A 19,582-nucleotide genomic window follows, 5' to 3' on the forward strand; every position below is an offset into this window, starting at 1 on the left:
ATCCTCTGAGCGATAACACACTTTCACGTTATGAGAAATTTTCAGGTCTAATTTTTTGCTTCTTTATAAAGAGGGGAAATTAGTTTTTTTTTTTTTTTTTTTTAATCGTTGGGTTGAAGGGACTCGGGGCGTTGTGTGAAAATATCACCAGAGGGACGACGATTTAATGCCCGTTTTTTTTTGTGGCTCATTTTATTAGTTTTGAATGCAAAATGAAAAGAGGAAAAGCTTCCCATTGGCTTTGATATTTTCAACGTTATCAGTTAATATGCACAATAAGAGAATGGAAATTCGATTAGCAAAGGAAATCAATGAATATTGATTGAATAATATCGAAGAAGAGCTAAGTCCATTATTATTCCGATTGTATGTTATTTCCCTTATCAAAGCCCACCATCCAATATTGACGTTTTCTCTATTTTAACTATTTAAAAAGAAATGTATCAATATGCTATATCCTATAGTTCATCCATCAAGTAATACATTATTTCAGTGAAACTCTGCATCACCAGTAGGTCAAGACCCTGGTTATTGCGTCACGAAAGTTTATGCTCCGACGGAGCGTGGAATGCGCTTTGTCGTCTATCCCTTTTCGTATTATGTGCTGTACAATACCATCGGCTTCTCCTCGCTGAAAATCCTTTGAATAATGAATTTTGACGAGAAAAGAACGAGACAGGTTCGTGATAGGCCTTTTGTTGAATTTTTCTTTTTCATTTCCGCGGCGCGCTTCTTTTTCGAATTTTTTTTTTTTTTTTTTTGAGGTTTCAATAGAAAGTGTAAACAGTACAAAGCAACAATGCGAAGGAGGCGGAGCCAATCGTTGGCATTGTCTGTTATTGCGTATGTTTTGCGATTCTCCGAGTGAATTGCGAGGCGTGTTTTCGGAAATACAAAGTTTCCGGTTTTAAAAAATGAAATTCCATCAAACAGGTTTTATTTTCTTGTTATTGAAATCAGTGCGAACATGATGGCAAGATGTGCGTAGCAAGAGAATGGAAGGAATGTCCGTGTTAACCATCTAACTCTGGCCTGTTTTTTTTTTGTTTTTTTTTGTTATGTATTGCAGATCAGCCTCGTCAAAAGGTAGACGGGAGGAACAACGATCGAGATCCTCATCACCGGAGACGGGCGCCGCATCGGCGACCAAAGGTCGTCCACTGTTTGCCAAACCGATATCGCGAGCACTCGAAATGAGCGTCACGACTAAAGTAGTCGGCTGCCTGAGGAGCAACGTTCTGACCATCCTCAACATCCTCGGCGTCTTTTCAGGCGTCGTCGTCGCCCTCATACTCAGGGCCTCGCGCGAGGAGAAATGGACACAACGAGAAATTGTTTATGTCGGTTTTGTAGGTAAGAGTTGAATCATTTTTTCTTTTTTAAATGCCCATTCTCGGAATTGCTCCAATCCGTCGCATACAAAACTAGCTGGTCTCTAGATGGCGTTTGAGTTAGTCAAAGAGACGAGGTTTTTCTGTGAAATGTCGAACTGATAACAACAAACTGGTTGTTGAACCCTCCCGCTGTGCATTCTTCACATTTCCGAAGATTTCCTGGAACAGAAGAGAGTTTATAAACATGTGCAGCAAAAGATCCTTTTCTGTAGATCAAAAGTTACTATAAGTTAGAGTCAAAACTGTCACCGCCCGGTTAACAAAAATCACAGGGTCCTTTCCCAATGACTTGATTTGAGTACGAAAGCAGATGATATTAAAAAAAAAAAGATTTTGGATGAAAATGCGATTGAAAAATAATGATTTATAAATTTTTTTTTTCATTTCTCCTAGGTGATTTGTTTTTACGAATGCTTAAGTGTCTGATTCTGCCACTGATCGTCTCGTCAATGATTTCGGCCGTCGGCTCGCTGGATCTCTCCGTATCGGGACGGATTGGTACGCGTGCCATCGTCTACTACATGACCACCACCGTCAGCGCCGTCATTTTGGGCATCATCCTCGTCCTGACTATCCATCCGGGCGAAGGATCCGATAAAGGCATCGTACGCGGCGGATCCGTCCGTCACGTCACCACCGCCGACATGCTCATGGATCTCATCAGGTTACTCGCCAATACTTACGAATTCGATACGAGTCATTATTAGCGTAGGGACTTTGCATACAATCGCATCTCTTTAATTCGGAGACTTTTGAAAATTTGAAAAACAAACAAACCAAAAAATTCCCACAGGCAAAACAAGTTTTGGAAATTTACATTTTGAAGAGAAAAAGAAACAAAGAATTGATTTAATTCCTTTTTGTTTTTCTTCCCATTTTTAGAAACCTGTTCCCACCGAACTTGGTCCAGGCTTGCACCGCTCAGGTTTGTAACAACAATTTTAAACGATTTGAATTTTTCTTTCTTCTTTAAAGTCCGATGTTCGGCCACAAAATGTATTGACGATTCACTGCTATATCACAAAGGCACACACACACACAAAAATTCTTCGTGTCCCATCAAGAAAAAAGGAACGTGCGTAGAATGAGATAGTTGAGCACAAACACAAAGGCGAATGTAATCGAAGGTAAAGCCGCCAGACGATTGGCGCCGTTACACAAATCTGTGCCACAAAGGCAAAAAACGGTTTGGTCCGTGCCATCATCGCGCCCGCATCCCATCCGGTTGGGTACCTGGAAAGCATTCTCAGCGGGAGCGCATCCTCTTACTTCACCTATTGTATCGTAGGGAATTTCGTTAAAAAGAAAAGAAAAAAAAAACAAAAAAAAACACATTTAAAATGTAAATATGGCCTCATTCGTCGTGACGGGATGAAATGCAAATTGCTGGCAGCCGCACGCAAAGTACGGGGGAAATTATTTATAGCACAAATGGGCTGAAATTACTTGGCTCAGATCCGTCTTCGTAGTAGGTAATAGTTTTGCCGCACAGGTGGGCCGGTGACGTAGGGCATTCGACTTCAAACTGGCGCCACATTGGCGCCTTGACGAAGATGTCGCAGGAAAGGGTGGCGTCACCGTCATCTGCCCCGCATTGGTAACATTGAATGCTCAAACAACTACCTGTTTTTTTTTTTGTTTTTGTTTTTTTTTGTTAGAACAAGTTCAAAGTGAAATTGCCAGCTAGGCGTATGCGCTTTTGATCTTACGCGGAAAGCAAGCAGCCAACACGAAGAGAACAGCGCAAAAATACTGCGTGATTGCCATCCTGTGGAAACGGCACGGCGCCTGGCCTCACTTTGAGATGTCGGAAATAGACAGCGATCCTTCTTTATTCTTTTTCCCGTTGGGTGTACAGCAGTCACGACCGATGATGGGGGAAGCTACAATTTTTGAAGACGTGTGACAATGTTACACGACTCTGCGTTCAACGCCATAGTGAGTGACTTGTGAAACTCGGCCACAGAACGTGTTGGTAGCAACATCGAAACGGATGTGTGGCGATAACGAAGTAGAGCAACAGAGGAAACGAGAAATGGGAGATTGACGGGCCACCGCTACACATGAACTGTTGGCAATGATATATGGCGCACAATAACAATAATAGAACCCAGTTTATTTATTTTATTTTTTTTTTTAACTGACGAGGACAGAACTTTCTAGTCAATTCAAAAATGACAGCAGTAGCTCAACGGTTGGGAAAAGCTAAATTGTTGGCCGGGGAAATGCTTTTGAGATCCCCGATTGTTCAACAAATTGAGGGACCGTAGAACGGCCGCAGCCGAAACTCGTCGTGTTTGGCACCAACTGAATCGTCTAACTTTATACCACTGACTCATGGTCCCTCCCTTTTGACCGGCATTTTTTTTTTTTTGGAGCCAAGTTGTTTTTTTTTAGCCATTTTTTTCCATCGTCTGTGGGTTGGTTGTCTTTTATCTCCTCGCCAACACAAAAGCAGCAACTGCTTGATTTTTCTCGTAAGAAAACCCGTCTAGCCGCAAGGGCATCTCATTTCACTTTCTTTCCTATTCGCTGGTAACATGAAATAAGCGTACCGCAAAGAGATAACAAGCAGAGAAAAAGAAAATATCGGAAAGATTTATTTATTTGAGAAAAAAAATATGTTTAGCCTCAACTGACCTTCATGGCGCGCAGACTGGCTCTCTAGCGTCTGCGTACAACGCTTGACCTTATAAGGTATCTAACATATACTAACAATCGCCGACACACATGGCTCCTTATGAACGTTTTTTTTTATTTTGAAAAAAAAAAAAAAAAAGTAATATTGGGATAGAAAAACAAACGTGAAAAGAAGGGAAACATATAGTCGAATTAAGAGGCCGTAAGAATGCCAATCTTGGAACTGGGCATGATTTATGTTCGAACTATTTCGACTCTACACTAGGGCCAAAACTGACTAGGGACGATTCGAAATAAAACTTGTAGTGTCTCTAATCTTATTTTTACGCATCGTTTCAATAGTATTTTATGTTGTTTTTGTTTTTCACGAGTTTTGTATTTTGACAAGAAATATTGTCTTGCAGTACAAGACGGTGCTGACTCCGCCGGCCGACTATCTGGCGTCGCTGGCCAACATGACCGATGTGAACGGAACCGAGGCCGGTAACATGACCGCCGGAAAGCCAAGTATGATAAAGGAAATGAGAAAGAAGCGCACAAAAAATCGGATATGCAATGATTGATGTGTTTTCTTTTTTTCTCCTATGCTATCAAAAAACAGAGAATCTCTACGAATGGAAAATGACAGCCGACTACGAAGACGCCACCAACATCCTCGGCCTCGTCGTTTTCTCCACCGTGCTGGGCATCACGCTAGGCCGAATGGGCCCCAAGGGCAAGCCGCTCCTCAACTTTTTCGTCTCGCTGAGTGAAGCTGTCATGATGATCACCGGATGGGTCATTTGGTACGACACTTTAAATTCAATTTGATTGTATTTCTAATCGCAAACGCGGAATAAATGGATCTCTTTTTTTTTTTTTTTTTTTTTTTAGGTTGTCGCCGGTCGGTGTCCTCTTCTTGGTGGCTTCCAAGATGTTGGAAATGGAGAGCTGGGAAGTGATGCTCGGACAACTGGGCATGTACTTCTTGACAGTGATGATCGGTCTCTTTATCCACGGCTTCGTCGTTCTCCAGCTCATTTACTTTGTCGTGACGCGGAAATTGCCCTTCCGCTACGTCGGTAACCTCTCCGAAGCTCTTGCCACAGCTTTCGCCACTTCATCTAGGTCGGTAATCCTGTTCTTTGGAAATAAAAAGAAACATGACCATCTATTCGGCGTGCTGAGGGCAATGTGTTTTGTGTCAACAGCTCTGCAACTCTGCCCGTAGCGCTGACTTGTCTGGAAGAGAAAAACCACGTCGACCCTCGTGTGACCCGTTTCGTCATGCCAATCGGCGCGACCATCAACATGGACGGTACGGCCTTGTACGAAGCCGTGGCCGCCATTTTCATTTCGCAGGTGCGCGGTATCCAGCTGACTATGGGCAGCGTTGTGGCCGTCAGCATCACCGCCACAGCCGCCAGTATCGGTGCTGCTGGTATCCCTCAGGCCGGTATCGTCACCATGGTGATGGTCCTCGATACTCTTGGCCTACCAGCTGAAGACGTCTCCCTCATCATGGCTGTCGATTGGTTCTTGTAAGTCATTTTTAATTGAAATCCTTTCATTTATCCTTTACAGAAGGCGTTTCTTTTTGGTTATCCACTTTAGGGATCGCTTCCGGACGTTCACCAATGTGCTAGGAGATTCTTTAGGCGCAGGCATTGTGCATCATTTGAGTCGTCAAGAGCTGGAAGAGATGCCCGCTCAGCCAACTGGTGCCAAAGAGGCTGATATCGAACTGGACGGCCCCGCAGATCTAGAAAAGGGAGAATCGAGCAATGGAGGACCGAGCTCCAGACCCAACGTGACATCAGCCGCCGTGGAAGTCGAATGGCAGTCGACTTCCATGTGAGTTTCGGCCACGGCTTCGGAGACTTTGATCTAAACACCCGCACGCTGGCGAACACGGCCGTTAACAGAGACGACAAAAAGCTATTGGTGATGTGGCCCATCAATAGCTAAATATTTTTAGTGGCATCCCGACAAGAAAAAAAAAAAAAATAACGACACTTTTTTTTTTTTTTTTTTTTGGCTTTTTTGTTCGGATTTTCCGTGATTCGATTTTCATTTTATTTTTTTATTTTTTAATTCTTTCTTTCTGTTTTTAAGACATTTCTATAGAAAATTCATAAAAATGAAAAACACTCTGGTGGTTTTCATTCTGTTTTCCTAAATGAATGCTTTTGGGTTTCGAACTTTTTGATACGTAGAGTTTAAGATCGATGTTGTACCGGTATCTATTAATAATAACAAAGAGACATGTGCGTTTTATGCGACGGTACGCATTTGAAATACCCTTCTTCTCTTACATGTGAGCCCAACAAACGTACTGTCCCCTCCTAAACATTGCCCATTTGTTGCCTACGTTTCCAAACGACTCCTAAAACTGCGAACATTTTTTTTTTCTTCTTACATTTATCTTATTTGTTTTTATCCGATATATTTTATTCAATCATTACGTTGAATAACATCGTAGACAGGTGTTCATTATTGATTAAAAATTTTAAGAAACTAAAAGTAACTGCAATTTTTTTTTCCCCAATTGTTGATCAAAGCAGAAAGTGAAAAGACTCGAACAAGAATCGAAACACAAGCAAAAAAAGAGACAACCTTAAATTTGATTGGAATTTCTTTTGTTTTCGAACGCATATTGTGCGTACGAAAAATTTGTTGGACGTCTGCTTTCCTATACATACCGTGTGTACACATCCTACCGGGAATAGGTTTAGGTAAAGGGAATAACATTTATGATTAAACTTTTTTTTTTCATTTTTAATTATCGACAACTAACAATTGAAATTATTTCGAAAGAAAATTCTTACCATTGTTTTATACATGTGCACATAATAACAAATGAATGTACAAGTATAAAAACTAAAAAAATCTCGGTGTCCGCTTCGTGTCCAAAGAAAAAAAAAAACCGAAAAAAAACTTTATCCTTATTAGCTATTCCGTTTAAAAAAAAAAAACAACAAATATGAGTACTGGTGGCTTTTTTGTTTCCAATGGGTTTCCCAGTCGTTTTGATATACATAACATATACAAACCCGCTACATGAATGTACACAGGTGTAGGAGGGTCTAATGAAGAGGAGTTCTCTCCGACTTCGTTTTTTACAAGTTTTTTGCGATTGTTAACCGCCGCTTTAGGTAAACCGCGACTACAACAGTTTTGTTCTTCGTTTTGTTTAAAGTACCAACAACATGAAAAGATCACGAATCACATGATTTTAATCACACCGAGAAGAAAGAAACAAGCATATCATCGCTAGCTTCCAACTACTTTTACTTCACTTTCACCCTAAACTTTCCCTTCAAGAAAGGAACGCCAATAGAAAGAAACTCGAACATTGTCTTGTTTTCCTCCACAAATGTTTGGATTTTTGTATACTCCAATATCCCAATTGGTTGGGCTGTTACTACTGACGTTTGTTTCTGTACGTGTTGATTGGATGGAAATTGTTCACCACCCTGAAATCCCTTTCGGATTTTGCAAATACTTCGCATGATGGCCAGCATCGTTGTGTCATACAGGCCAATATCTTCAGACAAAAAGAAGGCAAAACATGTACTACTATGCTTTGAATTCAATTACGAATAACCGTTACTATATTTACGAAACGGTGCATGTTCAGTTTTAATATCTATCAAATCTCTCTTAAGATAATATGTTGACCGCGGCCCGTTTGGATGTTTTAGACAGAAATTACTTGCCGTATCATACTCATTCGTTCATTCATTCCCACTTTCTACCACCATTTTGTCTGGTTACCCTGTTTATTGATAATTTCGAGCTCGTCAACCCTGCTACATAATTCTGACATCTGTAGTTGTTGTTCTATCCAATCTGATAATATAGCGTTGTAGTGTGCTATTTCTTGCATACATACACTGTTTCCCGTTCGTCGTGTTTCGCTATTATCCTTATTTTTCAAAAATGATTGAAACCAATATCTTTTGAAACTAAAACGTTGGGTGATGTATAGTTACCGGACATTTTGTACGTCCTTGATGCAACATCTTCGAAAACCTTGGAGCAACATCTTTTAACTACACTTGGAGAGAACGCTCGTCATTCGGGTATGGTTATAGGTTGAGGGGATTTAATGCAGGAGGTGGGAGCCATTTTAGTTGGCAGAAGACATGGCTGTCACATAATAATCATAAGAGCCAACTAACTTCATCGAGAGATTGTATATATATGAGGTGATAATAGCTGAATCATTGACTAATTTTAAAGTTAGCATTTTGGAATTTACATTCTCAACTCTTTAAAAAGATTAAGGGTTTTTTTTTCTTTGTTTCATGAGTTGAAAATAACTACGTTGCCATGTCTACCCTTGCGCATATTTCATTTTATTATTTTACATTTTGTAAAACTTGTTATTTTCTTTTCATTTTATATTCTAAAACATTATTCTACCCGAACTTTTTATCTGGCATACTTCCAGAGCTAGAAAAATTACTTAATGTGAAAATAAAAAGTTCCCAATTAGGCAATGTCCGTTTTTCAGGTTGGGAAGGAAGCCGTTTTAGCAGAAGACGAGTTGACGAATGGAAGTGGCACCACGCTTTTCAAGCATTCAGAAATGGCATCGCCTAGAACAAGGTTTCAAGTATTTGTCAGGTAAGATAGATGAAATTTAATTAAGATTTCTTTAGTTCTTTTCTCCACAAGCTGTTGTCTGTGTGTTATGTACAATTCATATTCGTATTAAAATTAATTAAACAAAACGCTGTACGTATAATTTTGTCATAATATCTGGTTTATCTCGTTTTTCAGGGCGAAACTTCAATCGAACCATAAGCGAATACCACGTGGTGAGCCCACGACAGAAATGTAAGAATAATGCCCATTTATTTTATCCCTTTTAATTTCATGATGATTTGCTTATTGGTCCGTGTTTATGAACTTATGATTTTACCTATTCAGTAAGCTCTGAAGTTTTTACTGTAATGTCAGTATGTTTTCTGGTGACAATCAGCTAAAGAAATTGTCATTCTGCAGATGGTGAAGCAGTTGTGTGAAATTTCGAGTGGACATTAAACATGATGCAAGCTTAACTTAAACATATGTGATGGATTCCCAATGCATTTCTGGCTTTCATGGTGAGTACTGTGAAATTTGTTATTGGAAATCTGAATGATGAAATTTAACTTCAGAGCATTGGGATATGAATTCTAGTGATTATTGTTAATATCTGATGGAACCTATAATATGGAGGTCCTGCTTTACTAGTGTAGTGTGTTAATGGATCTTTTTTCTTTGCATTGTCTGTCTTAGGCCTGGTGAAGTGAGGGTGCGTGGCAAATGGGAGAGCTGGTATGTTTGAGTTGTCTGCGTACTTGTTTCTACATTTTTATTGAGCTAAAGTCATTGAAGCACATTTTGTCTTCTAGGTCCATTTGGTAGCTTTTGCTTTCTCGTTTCTGGTGATGCGGATTGGTTTCGTGTTTCGAGGAATTGAATCCTTGGATTGAGGGTAATATTACGGTTTTCTTTTGGTGTCGTTTCTGAAAGGTTCTTTATGTTACCTGTTATGCTGTTAAAATGGCTGTGCAGGCGTCAAAGAGAACCGACATTACGTTCCGTTATTTTGGTTGTTACACCTTTTTGTGACTGTACAGTTTTCAACATGGTGTTTCGGAGTACGGAAACATTGTAAAAAATTTTTTTCATGTATTGTGATACTTAAGCTGACGGCACTTTCTTTTGCGACAGTAGTTTTGGTGAATCTGGACAGCTGTACGGTCTCGATGTGATTTGGTGATTTAGCTGTTAAGGTATAGCTACTGTATGGATTGGTCATATTAGAATGTTTTAATTTGGTGCTGAAATACATTGTCATTAAATAGTTACTCCGTCAAACCATCTAATTGTCCGCTGTTTTGGTCTGGAGTAATTCAACCACTAGGCATAAGAGTAAGTTTCAATTTTTAATTTCATTATAATTAAGACTAGGCTTTTCCGCATTTATCTGTTGTGGAGCGGAGCTCTGCGCTTGTTTTAGCGTACTTGTTGATGTATCGGAAGGTTGCGTGTTTAAGATCGGGGTAGCTCGAAAGTCAGGCAGTAAGAAACTGAAACGGCAGGAATTTTGCAGAACATTTGAACGAAGTCAAGTTGGTGGTTGAGTCTACCAATTCGAGTTCTTTGTCATCGTGGTTCGCAATCGAATGGGGAAATAAACAGCAATTGATATTGAATGCATTAGCAAATGATCACATGCGGTCCGAGTATAACTTAAGATTCATGCGTTAGCCTAAATAAGAAGTTACTGTTCATTTCTCCTTCGAAAGCGTCTCAAAATTAAAAGGCTTGTACCATATGCTGTTGGGATTTCAGTGTAGTTGATACTGTTCTATCGCACTTGTGTTGACTGCTGTTTACTTAGAGTGGACAACAGCTGATCAAGATTAGAACGTTCACTCGCGTACGTCAGATAACGACAATGTATATGAGAACATAAATTTTTTACACTGAAATTCGACGTGTATCGTGGCAAGTCGTTTAAGACTTTCATGTTCATATCAATCAGTTTTTACGTCTAAAGTGGAGTATTTGATTTGTGTTTCGTCGATGGTTTGCGTACTTTGAGTTACGTACCTTTTACCCACCGTAGAAAATGGTCCATTTGAACAACACCAAGAATGGCGGCGTCGACTGATCGCAGGGATTTTCTCTCCTACCGGAATTTTTAATTTGTTTTAGTTTGCCAATTTTTGTTTAACGTGGAACTTACCATAGTCGATCGAAAACACCCTCGCCGCCGACCTGTTTTTATCTTTTGCAGTAGTATCAACGTGATTTACAATCGGGTTTCGACATTCGTCTTTCCTACAAGAACGAGGTGTAGATCGAGTCCTTCGTCGTTGGATGGAATATTGGGACGATGTGAAAATTGGAATAGGAATTTCGTGACTAGCAGAGCTTTCTGTGCCTCCATCCGAACCCCCACCTATTAGGATTGCGGTAGGAGCCGGGCTAGCGTTGATAGGCAATGAAGTACTTTTACTGGTCGAGTCGTAACAAATTGCCGCATTGCTCAAACTTGACGAAAAATGATTAACTTCATCGAGGGTAATGGTTTCCGCTGCGTCTACCTCCAAATCGACTTCCACCCTTTTTTGTCGGCATCGAGAACAGGGACGACTTGCTGATGCTGACCGTGTCGGCTGTGGCTATAATTTATTTTATTAGAATGATGTCAATTTTGTGTTGAACGGAGCGAATACGAACTTGTGCTCGGAAGTGAACCAAGGCCGAACGGAGCGACGAGGTGCCTACAAACTCCCTCTGACTGAGACTGCGCTTAAAAGAGCCCCAGTTTGTCTTTTGAACGACGTAGCTCCAACAATTACAGCCCCTTCGAAAACACAACTGCAGCGGACAAATGGCACATGATGGATAAGAGAATATTATCACAGTAAATCATAAGAAATGTTAAGGTTATCACCTTCTTGCAGAGAATGTATACCCAAGGGTCTATTATCTGGTTAATGGAAGCCAGGCGAATAGCTAGTAAATCACCGGCGTGATCAGAAGCTGTTTTGTGTTCGTAGAATTGATTTTTTAATATCTGAAACTTCATGATTGCGTTAATTGTAGTATCCGCGAAAAAAGAAATGTTTGAAAAGATGCGTCAGATTCAGTACTTGTAACGGCGTCCAGCATAAAGTAAAAACGAAAGTGATGGCTAGAAGGACAAACATCATCTGCACTTCCAATTCCTCCTGCTGCGGGCTGTGGTGAGTCCGCCGGAAACGATCCGCCCGGTCCGCTGAACTCCGTTGGCAACGCAATGCGACCAAAGTGCCTGCCCAGGGCAAACAATTGTTGACATTATCTCTTTTCGTTCTATCATTTTATAGGATCTATTTTTGTTGCGCTTCTTGAAAGACGGGAATTTATCGTTGCTTATCTTTCCAACGGTACGCATTATTGGTTCACCAGGTTGTGGGATTGGGAAATCAATATTGCTAAGGGGTATTGGACTGTTCTGTCCAATACAAAGGGTTTTTATTTGAGTAAAAGGTAGTAGATCTAAATTACGCCCACTTTGTTAGAAATCAATGGCATTAATGTTACATCTAAGTGACACACGCCATGGAAATGAGAGCGTTCCCGAAAAATAAGGATAAATTTGCGCCATAAACGGCGGGGTGTTGTGATGAAAAATTATGCGTTGTGTGATTGATGAAAGTAGCATTTTGAATTATTTACTCACACTGCACGCCAATGTTGCATATGATCATAACGCCGATGAGAAGTAAGTTGAGAACGGCGAATGTAATGGAATAGGCGGCGTCAATTGCGTTTTCCGGATGTAGGTTGAGGAAGCACCAAGTGCCCGGATATTGAACCGCGTATTGACCGAAACCGAAAATTGGAAGAGAGGAGAAGATGATGGCCACCAGCCACAAACTTAGTAAAGCCATTCTGTATTGATAATTGACTCACAAAGCTCAGATTGCAGTAAAATTAACGTCAATGAAAACAATTTCATACCTAGCTCGTTGCGGACTGAAGTGGAGCATGTAAAAATATCCGTGTCGTATTCCGAAATATCGTTCCATGGCCATAGCGCAAGCAATCTTGTTTAAATAGATGAAACAAGAATTAATATGCGCACTCGTTTGAAATTTTTAATTGCAAAACTGCACCATTGGAGTTAAGAGCCCAAACGTCACCATCGTGAATGCATGATAGTTGCACATCATCGGCTGTAAAAATCCACATATTGAAAATGCATGTTTTCAAGCCAAAGTTTGAGCCAATGAATGATTAATGATTTTAATATAGCAATCGATCACCCCCATCACTAACTTTTTAACAATGGCTCAAAAGTCAGCGGTAGCCATTTCTATAGATGCGTTTTTGTTTTCTTTTAAAATTTTTATAGCCATGCACTTTATACGTCAATGTCCACGTCACTATTTTTCATCACGAATGATGAAAAAACGTTACGTGACCCTATTCAACGCCCACAATGTTTATATTTTGGGTGTCTCATAGCTTAGGTTTTATTTTTTTTGCGATAATGGTGGCTTACAAAACAGGGTCCAGGTCTTTCGATAATAGAACGTGAAAATTCGAGCTTTATTTTTTTTTCATAAACCTTCGTGCAACCTAGGCGACAAGGGGATAGATTTCCATCGGAATGAATCCGTTGGAATATAAATTGAGTCAATATTTGCCTTTTTTTTTATAATGTAAAAAGCTTTTGCCATCGCGAATTCATGTGGGTGCCTCAGTTGGTACTAGGCTAACGCAAGGTAGGGTGATCTCAATTTTAAAAGAAAAGAAAGATTTGGTTGTCTCACTCCGCCGACGTAGTATCCATGGCTGTAGACGAGCAAGACAGGAAATGTGGTGAGAACTATGCCGACAAGATCAGCGAAAGCCAATCCAGCGATAAAGACAAAGAACACCGTCCTATGTCTTTCCAGCTTCATTTGGTGTACGGTAACGAGTGCTATAGCGTTACCTAGTACGTAAGAAAAAAGACACCCAATTAAACCGTGATGAATTATCGTACGACCCCTTTCTCTCGAGAACCTTCTCGTCTTCGTTTTTCTTACAATGTTGTCAATAATTCCTTATTTACAGAAGAATGGATTTGAGGAAGCAGAGTGCAAATATCTCACATCTTCGTGATTAACCCAAGAAAAAGCTATCTTTCGAAGAGACGTGACACCGTAGAAATAACGGGATCGCTTGGATTACCGTTGGCCCTAGGATCGTTCTATTTGGCTTTGCATCGAGAAACTCTGCAAACATACTAAGTCTAAGGTTACGGATCGATGGAGACACTCAGAAGTCTGCTTTTATGCGACACCCGTCGATTTGAAAAGGGTTTTAAGTGCCTATATTGTAATCAAGATGAAACTTACCTAGAATACCAAATAGCGATGAGGTTATTGGAGACGCGATGTTGGCTCCCGGTGAAGAAACTGACGTACAATTGTTGAATTCGCACCCCACCTCGAGTTTCGTATCCATTTTCTAGAATTAGACCATCAAAGTTTATTTTCACTTTGAAACTGTTTCATTGGTGTGTTCTGTAAAGAATTTTAGAAGTTGGAATTGGCGTTATTCGTAAAAATTAAAGTCTTACTCTTTTCGTTTTTGTTACAGAGACAAACATGAGACAGCACTTATATGGATGTAAAGAAACGCGCAAAACTCCGTCATGCACTACAGGAGAGGGAGATGGGATACAAGTTTTATTGTCAATAGGTCCAAGTAAGTAGAATCACTTTATATGAGACCTTTCCCCGATGTATTGCCAGAAGCGTATCGGTTGATTTTTTCCAATCAATTAGATTACTCTTTAAAATCGTGCGCAAAACACTTAACTAACAAACACTCATGTGGCCTATTGTAATGACGGCACTCTCATTATTAGCGGTTGACTAATGTGACAGGATATGGTTCGACGACTGTCCACCTTTCTATGAAGGAAAAGAATGGCAGTCTTCTCTAATGCTCTTCAAGAGTTGGTAATGACAAGTTCGCATTTAGCGTATTTTTTCCCTTTTCTTCGTTATTGAAAATATTGTTTGGCGTAATTGCTTACGGCTTTTTCTCTCCGTTTAACGACAGCGTAGCGCAGAAAAAAACAGAATATTTCTGTATAATGCTTCTTTTTCTAAAGAACTCAGTCAACTAACTAAACATCAGTTTCAGAATCGAAATGGAGCTAAAATTTAAAAAAATTATGCGATGTAATATGCATGGAACATAACGTTACAGTTGATTTTTTTTACCACTATAAAATCTACTTCAAACATTGAAAAAATTAAGGAATGCAACACCATTTAGAACTGTAAAGTCGAAATTACTCTGTTGCCAAACTGTTTGTTTTTGTACTTTTCCCCCTTTAAATTAAAGATGTTTTACCTTTAGATTGAAAGATAAACGAGAATTTTAATAGCAAGATGCTTCACTTGTTGCCAATCGAGTGTATAGCTGAACACTGAAGCATCAGCGCGCAAAAGTAGTAGTTTTATCCACTCGGAAGCAAAGGTATTAAACGTAGCGGATGCGCAGACAAGTTCTTGACTTTTTTTTTTTTTTTTTTACTTATTGAGACGCTTGATGCTACTGTCTCAACGTACATTGGTTTCAAAACAAACATTCGTTGCACGTAAACAACCAGATGTAGTAAACTTAAGAATCCAAATGGTATAATCCCAAATCTATCGTTCTTTACTTTTCATGTCAGGGTTGGCAGAGCTGACTGGGCTCTAAGTACACAAACTGAATAGGTGTTATTGCTATAGTTTTCGATAAAGGATCAATAACCAAACAAAACTTCGTAACACAAAAGTAGGATTCTATATTTAGGCTTCTTCGAATCACAACAAATAGAAAAAACCATCGAAAAGGGAAAAGCGGCGGGTTTAGAAAAGTTTCCGGTTTCCAAAGTCGAAATAGATGCTGAGAGAGAGGGGGAAATGAACACTGCAGTACAATGAGACAACTTTTGACTCTAAAAACTGTGCTGACTAATTAGATCATGTACACAATAAGCAAATATTGGTTCTCACAAATAATCTAATTCTTCGGGAATTCCAAATGCTTTATTTAATTGATTTTCTTCTATAAAAAATTTGGACTTGCACCAGGATTTGACAGAAAAAATATTATCTGTCCAGCGGTTTGCAGCCTCCAGTGAAACCTACAAATGCAAAGTTCTATGAAAATCAATGAAGCAGTTGACTGAAATATTATGGGGGATAACCTGTGATTCTGATTTTAACTTTTCAAGTTCATCAGGATCAAGCTCCTGAAACTCCTTAAGGCTTAATTTTAATGCAGTGTTTTTTTCTTGTACTTTCTTTAACTCAACTTGTAATTTTTCTCTCTTTTCCTCATCCTGCTGTCCAGTCTACATTGCAAATGACAAATAACAAGGGTATTAGTGTTGCTCAACAAATACACACAAATCATTTTACCTTTTTTTTAGCTAATTTTGTTTCCAGATCAGCTCTCAATGTTTTCACTTCTTGACTTGAGTTTTCTAATTGCATTAGTTTTTGTTTTTTCAGGTTGATTGCTTTACTGGGCAAAGCCCAAAAGTAGACAGATGTTCCAATTTTGTCAGTGTCTATCATTCCGTCATCTACCAGACTTTGAACCACGTCTTTTACTGTTCCTTGAACAATTCCCTTTTCTTTTGGTGCAATCTTTTCCAACTCTTTAAGCTGAAAGAAGTCTTTCTTCTCGTAAAAAATTTCCATCATTCCTTTACGTTTCTCTTCTAGACTTAATCCACGTTTTTTAGAGGTCATGTTCAGTTTTAGTTTGTCAACTTTTTGAGTAAGTATTATGGTGTTATTCGAATTGTTGTGAAGGAAATGAAAACTTTCGCACAATGTTTTTTTCTACTTCAGGTTTACAACGTGAATAGGTATTTTAAAATGTCTTAGTTGCCAAATCAGAATATTGTTCTAGGAATTAGGGACCAGTGTTTCTGGTTGCTCTACTTTTTGGCCTCTACATCTCTCTTTGTCTCTTTACTTTCTGTTCGTAGTTTTCAACATTGTTTACTATTGAATTTATAAATTTCTTTGAGCTAATATTATCTAAAATAGTAAAAAAAAAACGCTTCCAACGTAAGGAGCCCGAAACCTTAAAAATAGATCTGTCAATGCTGGTCGTTGCAAATTTCGTTTCAATTTCTGTCTGCTGTAAATTTTCAGAAGTCACCGAACTCAGGCAAAACGTGAGCCTACTAAGCATTTAATTGACAAAAAAATGACCAGGTAAATAAACTGGATACTTTTTTTTCAGGCATTCACACATAATTTTCACATAGAATCAATTGGTGTTAACCATAAGTCCGTTTATTAATCACGCGACTGTTCTTAGAAATCTTATTTTCAAACACTTTCGGATGACGATTACATTAGGATTATCTTGTTACAGGGCCACGATAGAATTAGGAGATGTAACACCTCACAACCTGCAACAATTGAAACGCTTGAACCAAGTGGTATTTCCTGTTTCCTACAACGATAAGTTTTACAAAGACATCTTAGAAGCTGGAGAACTAGCGAAATTAGGTAAAAAATGTTTGATTGCAAGCTTCAACTTTTGTTTCATTCTTACGAAATCAATTGAATAGCATACTATAACGACATTGTGGTGGGAGCCGTATGCTGTAGGATTGATGTTCTAGATGGTTCAAGGAGATTATACATTATGACACTAGGATGCCTAGCCCCATACAGGAAGAGGGGAATTGGTGCAAAAATGTTGGAACATGTTTTAAATTATGTGGAAAAGGATGGAGATTTCCATAGCATTTTCCTGTAATTATGTTTATATTTTGAAAATAATGGTCTGTTAAAAAGTTATTTTTTTTCCAGCCACGTACAAGTCAATAACCAAAGTGCTATTGACTTTTATAAGAAGTTTGGATTTGAAATTGTTGAAACGAAAGAACAATATTACAAAAGAATTGAGCCAGCTGATGCTCATGTACTGATGAAACTTTTAAGGCCACAAAGAAATGTGAGTGATTCAGACAAATGAATCTGATGAGGTCAAGTGGAGGTAATTGATAATACAGAAACGATTATGTCACATTACTAATAAGTGTATTGAACTGAGCGTTAATACCATTCGACTTTACATAATTTACAGCTTAGCTCCCATAGTTCATTAATCGCCTTGGGCTTTAAGTTAGCTTGAGTTTGATAAACCTTACAGTCACGATAGAAAAGTCCCGTTTCATTCTCCGTATCTTCGGATACTGCGCAGTGTATAAGAGTTTGAACTCCCTTAAGTAAGAATGGTTCGTGTTACCTAACAATTTATTTATTGGTGGTATTGGTACTTACAATCCTTGCAGGTTTCATAAACCAAAACGCAATCGGTATGATGGCAATCCACGAATAAAATGGAACAGAGGAATAGCGAAAAAGCTGTAACGTGGAAGGAGAAAATTTTAAGTGTACCACTATGTTATCGTAAAATTTCATTTTATGGAATTAATACCTTAGTGTAATTCCAGCCTGGGCACACTGTGTATACATTCACTCCTCGATTCTGAAATTTAAACGAACTAAAGGGTAACTAGAATTTCCGTACAATTTTAATAAGGATAGATACTTCAAGTTTCTCAGCGAGCTTTATTCCGAAGTACACGTTGGCTAATTTTGAGCTGCAATAGGCAGCATTAGGACCCCGTTTTCCTCCTTCAAACTCTTTAGTACCCTCAAAACCTTCCCAATCCATTGATCCTTGTTCGTGTAACTTTGATGATACAATCACGATCCTGTGAAAATTTTATAAATTCAGGGAACCTTAGGTAAATAAAAAAATATCTTTATTTATAAAATTACCTGCTTGGAGCTGAAGCTATTAACCTGTCCACCAATAGATTCGTTAATAGGAAGTGACCAAGATGGTTCACTCCAAAGTTAATTTCATAGCCTTCAACAGTTTTAATCCCCATTTTTGGAGGGATAGACACACCAGCATTACAAACAAGAATGTTGATTTGAGTATATCTTTCAAGAAGAATATTTGCACACTTCCTAACAGACTCAAGTGAGCTCAGATCCAGTTCTACAACATCCTGAATATTGAGAATTACTAGTAGTAACATAAATTTGTGAATTAGCCGTAATTGTGGTAACCAACAAGTAGAGCTCCAGGACATTGTTGTTTTATCTCGGCAGCCACTTCCTTGGCTGCTGTAGTATTACGACAAGCTAATACAACAACTGCTCCTCTATTTACTAGATCTTCAGCCAAAACTTTCCCTAATCCTGAAGTGGCACCTGTTATGACGGCCACTTGGCCATCAAGTCTTCGATTTGTTTTACATGATTCCCATTGATTTTCTCTCCATCTAACAAAAAACAGTACTTACAAATAGAAATTTATTCATATCATGTCAAATTTTTTACCGTCGTAGTGCATATAAACCTCCACACGTAGCTCCAATTCCTAGACTGGTACTTAAAATTCCCATAATAAATAGAACACAGCCTTTTGCGCTCTTTCGCGCAAATATCTGTTAAAATTACTAAAACTATAACTTAATAAAAAGCGAAAAAAGGTCCAATAAGGGACCTGAGCTGTCACTGTCAGAATTCCAGTCTACCGTTACACTACCGTACGTTTCTTGTTGAACTAGTTTTTTTAGAACATTTCTGTCATTGTGTTAAGTTTATTCAACTGTGTTGTTGTTGTCTGCTAGGCCTTCGGGAACACTTGTTTAGATAGTCTTAGATATCTGGGCGCCACCAGGTGAAACTGCAAAACACTGTACTATGCATTGAATTTCCGAATTGGGAAAAGTAAACAAACTTTAGGTATGTTAAAAGCCTAGGTAGTTTAAAAAAAATATGAGTAATATAGTGCTTTTTTTAGTTGCACACCACATACCATAGAAATTTCCATTAACCTTACACAGGGGTGTATATTTTGTGTTTTTGACGCCGGACACGAGGGAACAGCACGTGAAACAACACACTTAAAACAACAACATGTCTGCTTCCAATCCTTCGAAGGTCTTCCCAGTTTTGTTATTGCTTGTTAGATCT

The 19,582-nt window shown here is 38.9% G+C and overlaps 6 protein-coding genes and 1 long non-coding RNA gene across 13 annotated transcripts in view; 3 read left to right on the forward strand and 4 right to left on the reverse strand.

Moving 5' to 3' along the window:
- The window catches only part of LOC130699270 (excitatory amino acid transporter 3-like), a 28,269-nt gene extending 20,348 nt beyond the window's left edge, over positions 1-7,921 (forward strand). For all 5 annotated transcript variants that reach the window (XM_057521601.2, XM_059496189.1, XM_059496190.1 and 2 more), the window contains 8 exons: positions 1,070-1,353; positions 1,788-2,058; positions 2,277-2,319; positions 4,439-4,541; positions 4,636-4,819; positions 4,908-5,141; positions 5,225-5,554; positions 5,628-7,921. In XM_057521601.2, coding sequence (XP_057377584.1) covers positions 1,070-1,353; positions 1,788-2,058; positions 2,277-2,319; positions 4,439-4,541; positions 4,636-4,819; positions 4,908-5,141; positions 5,225-5,554; positions 5,628-5,871 — 1,693 coding nt within the window. In that variant the 3' untranslated portion in view covers positions 5,872-7,921. The remainder of the gene's footprint in view (positions 1-1,069; positions 1,354-1,787; positions 2,059-2,276; positions 2,320-4,438; positions 4,542-4,635; positions 4,820-4,907; positions 5,142-5,224; positions 5,555-5,627) is intronic.
- On the reverse strand, positions 2,377-3,720 carry LOC130699282 (uncharacterized). The gene is made up of 3 exons (XM_057521617.2): positions 3,104-3,720; positions 2,841-3,017; positions 2,377-2,668 (listed from the first exon to the last, which is right to left on the reverse strand). Exons 1-3 carry the CDS (start codon positions 3,159-3,161, stop codon positions 2,454-2,456), a joined length of 450 nt encoding a protein of 149 aa, XP_057377600.1. The 5' UTR covers positions 3,162-3,720; the 3' UTR covers positions 2,377-2,453.
- A 618-nt stretch (positions 7,922-8,539) lies between the features above and the next one.
- On the forward strand, positions 8,540-16,122 carry LOC130699285 (uncharacterized). 2 transcript variants are annotated; one of them, XR_009003401.2, is made up of 9 exons: positions 8,540-8,645; positions 8,802-8,858; positions 9,027-9,127; positions 9,303-9,341; positions 9,419-9,501; positions 9,741-9,802; positions 9,875-9,941; positions 14,157-14,264; positions 15,650-16,122. It is a non-coding gene; the product is annotated as an uncharacterized LOC130699285 (long non-coding RNA). The 2 variants fall into 2 exon arrangements; XR_009003403.2 differs by having other exon boundaries at positions 9,744-9,802.
- On the reverse strand, positions 10,501-14,989 carry LOC130699272 (prostaglandin E2 receptor EP3 subtype-like). 2 transcript variants are annotated; one of them, XM_057521603.2, is made up of 11 exons: positions 14,922-14,989; positions 13,913-14,024; positions 13,343-13,506; positions 12,683-12,742; positions 12,528-12,613; positions 12,247-12,458; positions 11,675-11,835; positions 11,476-11,604; positions 11,259-11,399; positions 10,762-11,200; positions 10,501-10,704 (listed from the first exon to the last, which is right to left on the reverse strand). In XM_057521603.2, exons 2-11 carry the CDS (start codon positions 14,019-14,021, stop codon positions 10,550-10,552), a joined length of 1,656 nt encoding a protein of 551 aa, XP_057377586.1. In that variant the 5' UTR covers positions 14,022-14,024; positions 14,922-14,989; the 3' UTR covers positions 10,501-10,549. The 2 variants fall into 2 exon arrangements, with proteins under 2 accessions (XP_057377586.1, XP_059352175.1); XM_059496192.1 differs by lacking the exon at positions 14,922-14,989 and having other exon boundaries at positions 13,913-14,074.
- LOC130699279 (meiotic nuclear division protein 1 homolog) lies at positions 15,341-16,440 on the reverse strand. Its single transcript, XM_057521611.2, has 3 exons — positions 15,980-16,440; positions 15,766-15,912; positions 15,341-15,702 (listed from the first exon to the last, which is right to left on the reverse strand). Exons 1-3 carry the CDS (start codon positions 16,313-16,315, stop codon positions 15,568-15,570), a joined length of 618 nt encoding a protein of 205 aa, XP_057377594.1. The 5' UTR covers positions 16,316-16,440; the 3' UTR covers positions 15,341-15,567.
- A 480-nt stretch (positions 16,441-16,920) lies between these two features.
- LOC130699281 (probable N-acetyltransferase san) lies at positions 16,921-17,624 on the forward strand. The gene is made up of 3 exons (XM_057521614.2): positions 16,921-17,089; positions 17,152-17,338; positions 17,396-17,624. Exons 1-3 carry the CDS (start codon positions 16,921-16,923, stop codon positions 17,559-17,561), a joined length of 522 nt encoding a protein of 173 aa, XP_057377597.1. The 3' UTR covers positions 17,562-17,624.
- On the reverse strand, positions 17,605-19,207 carry LOC130699275 (retinol dehydrogenase 12-like). The gene is made up of 7 exons (XM_057521607.2): positions 18,944-19,207; positions 18,675-18,885; positions 18,374-18,609; positions 18,141-18,306; positions 18,027-18,077; positions 17,870-17,953; positions 17,605-17,809 (listed from the first exon to the last, which is right to left on the reverse strand). Exons 1-7 carry the CDS (start codon positions 19,006-19,008, stop codon positions 17,642-17,644), a joined length of 981 nt encoding a protein of 326 aa, XP_057377590.1. The 5' UTR covers positions 19,009-19,207; the 3' UTR covers positions 17,605-17,641.
- Positions 19,208-19,582: the final 375 nt, after the last annotated feature.

This window comes from Daphnia carinata, chromosome 7 (genome assembly GCF_022539665.2).
Source record: "Daphnia carinata strain CSIRO-1 chromosome 7, CSIRO_AGI_Dcar_HiC_V3, whole genome shotgun sequence".
NCBI classification, from domain to species: Eukaryota; Metazoa; Arthropoda; class Branchiopoda; order Diplostraca; family Daphniidae; genus Daphnia; species Daphnia carinata.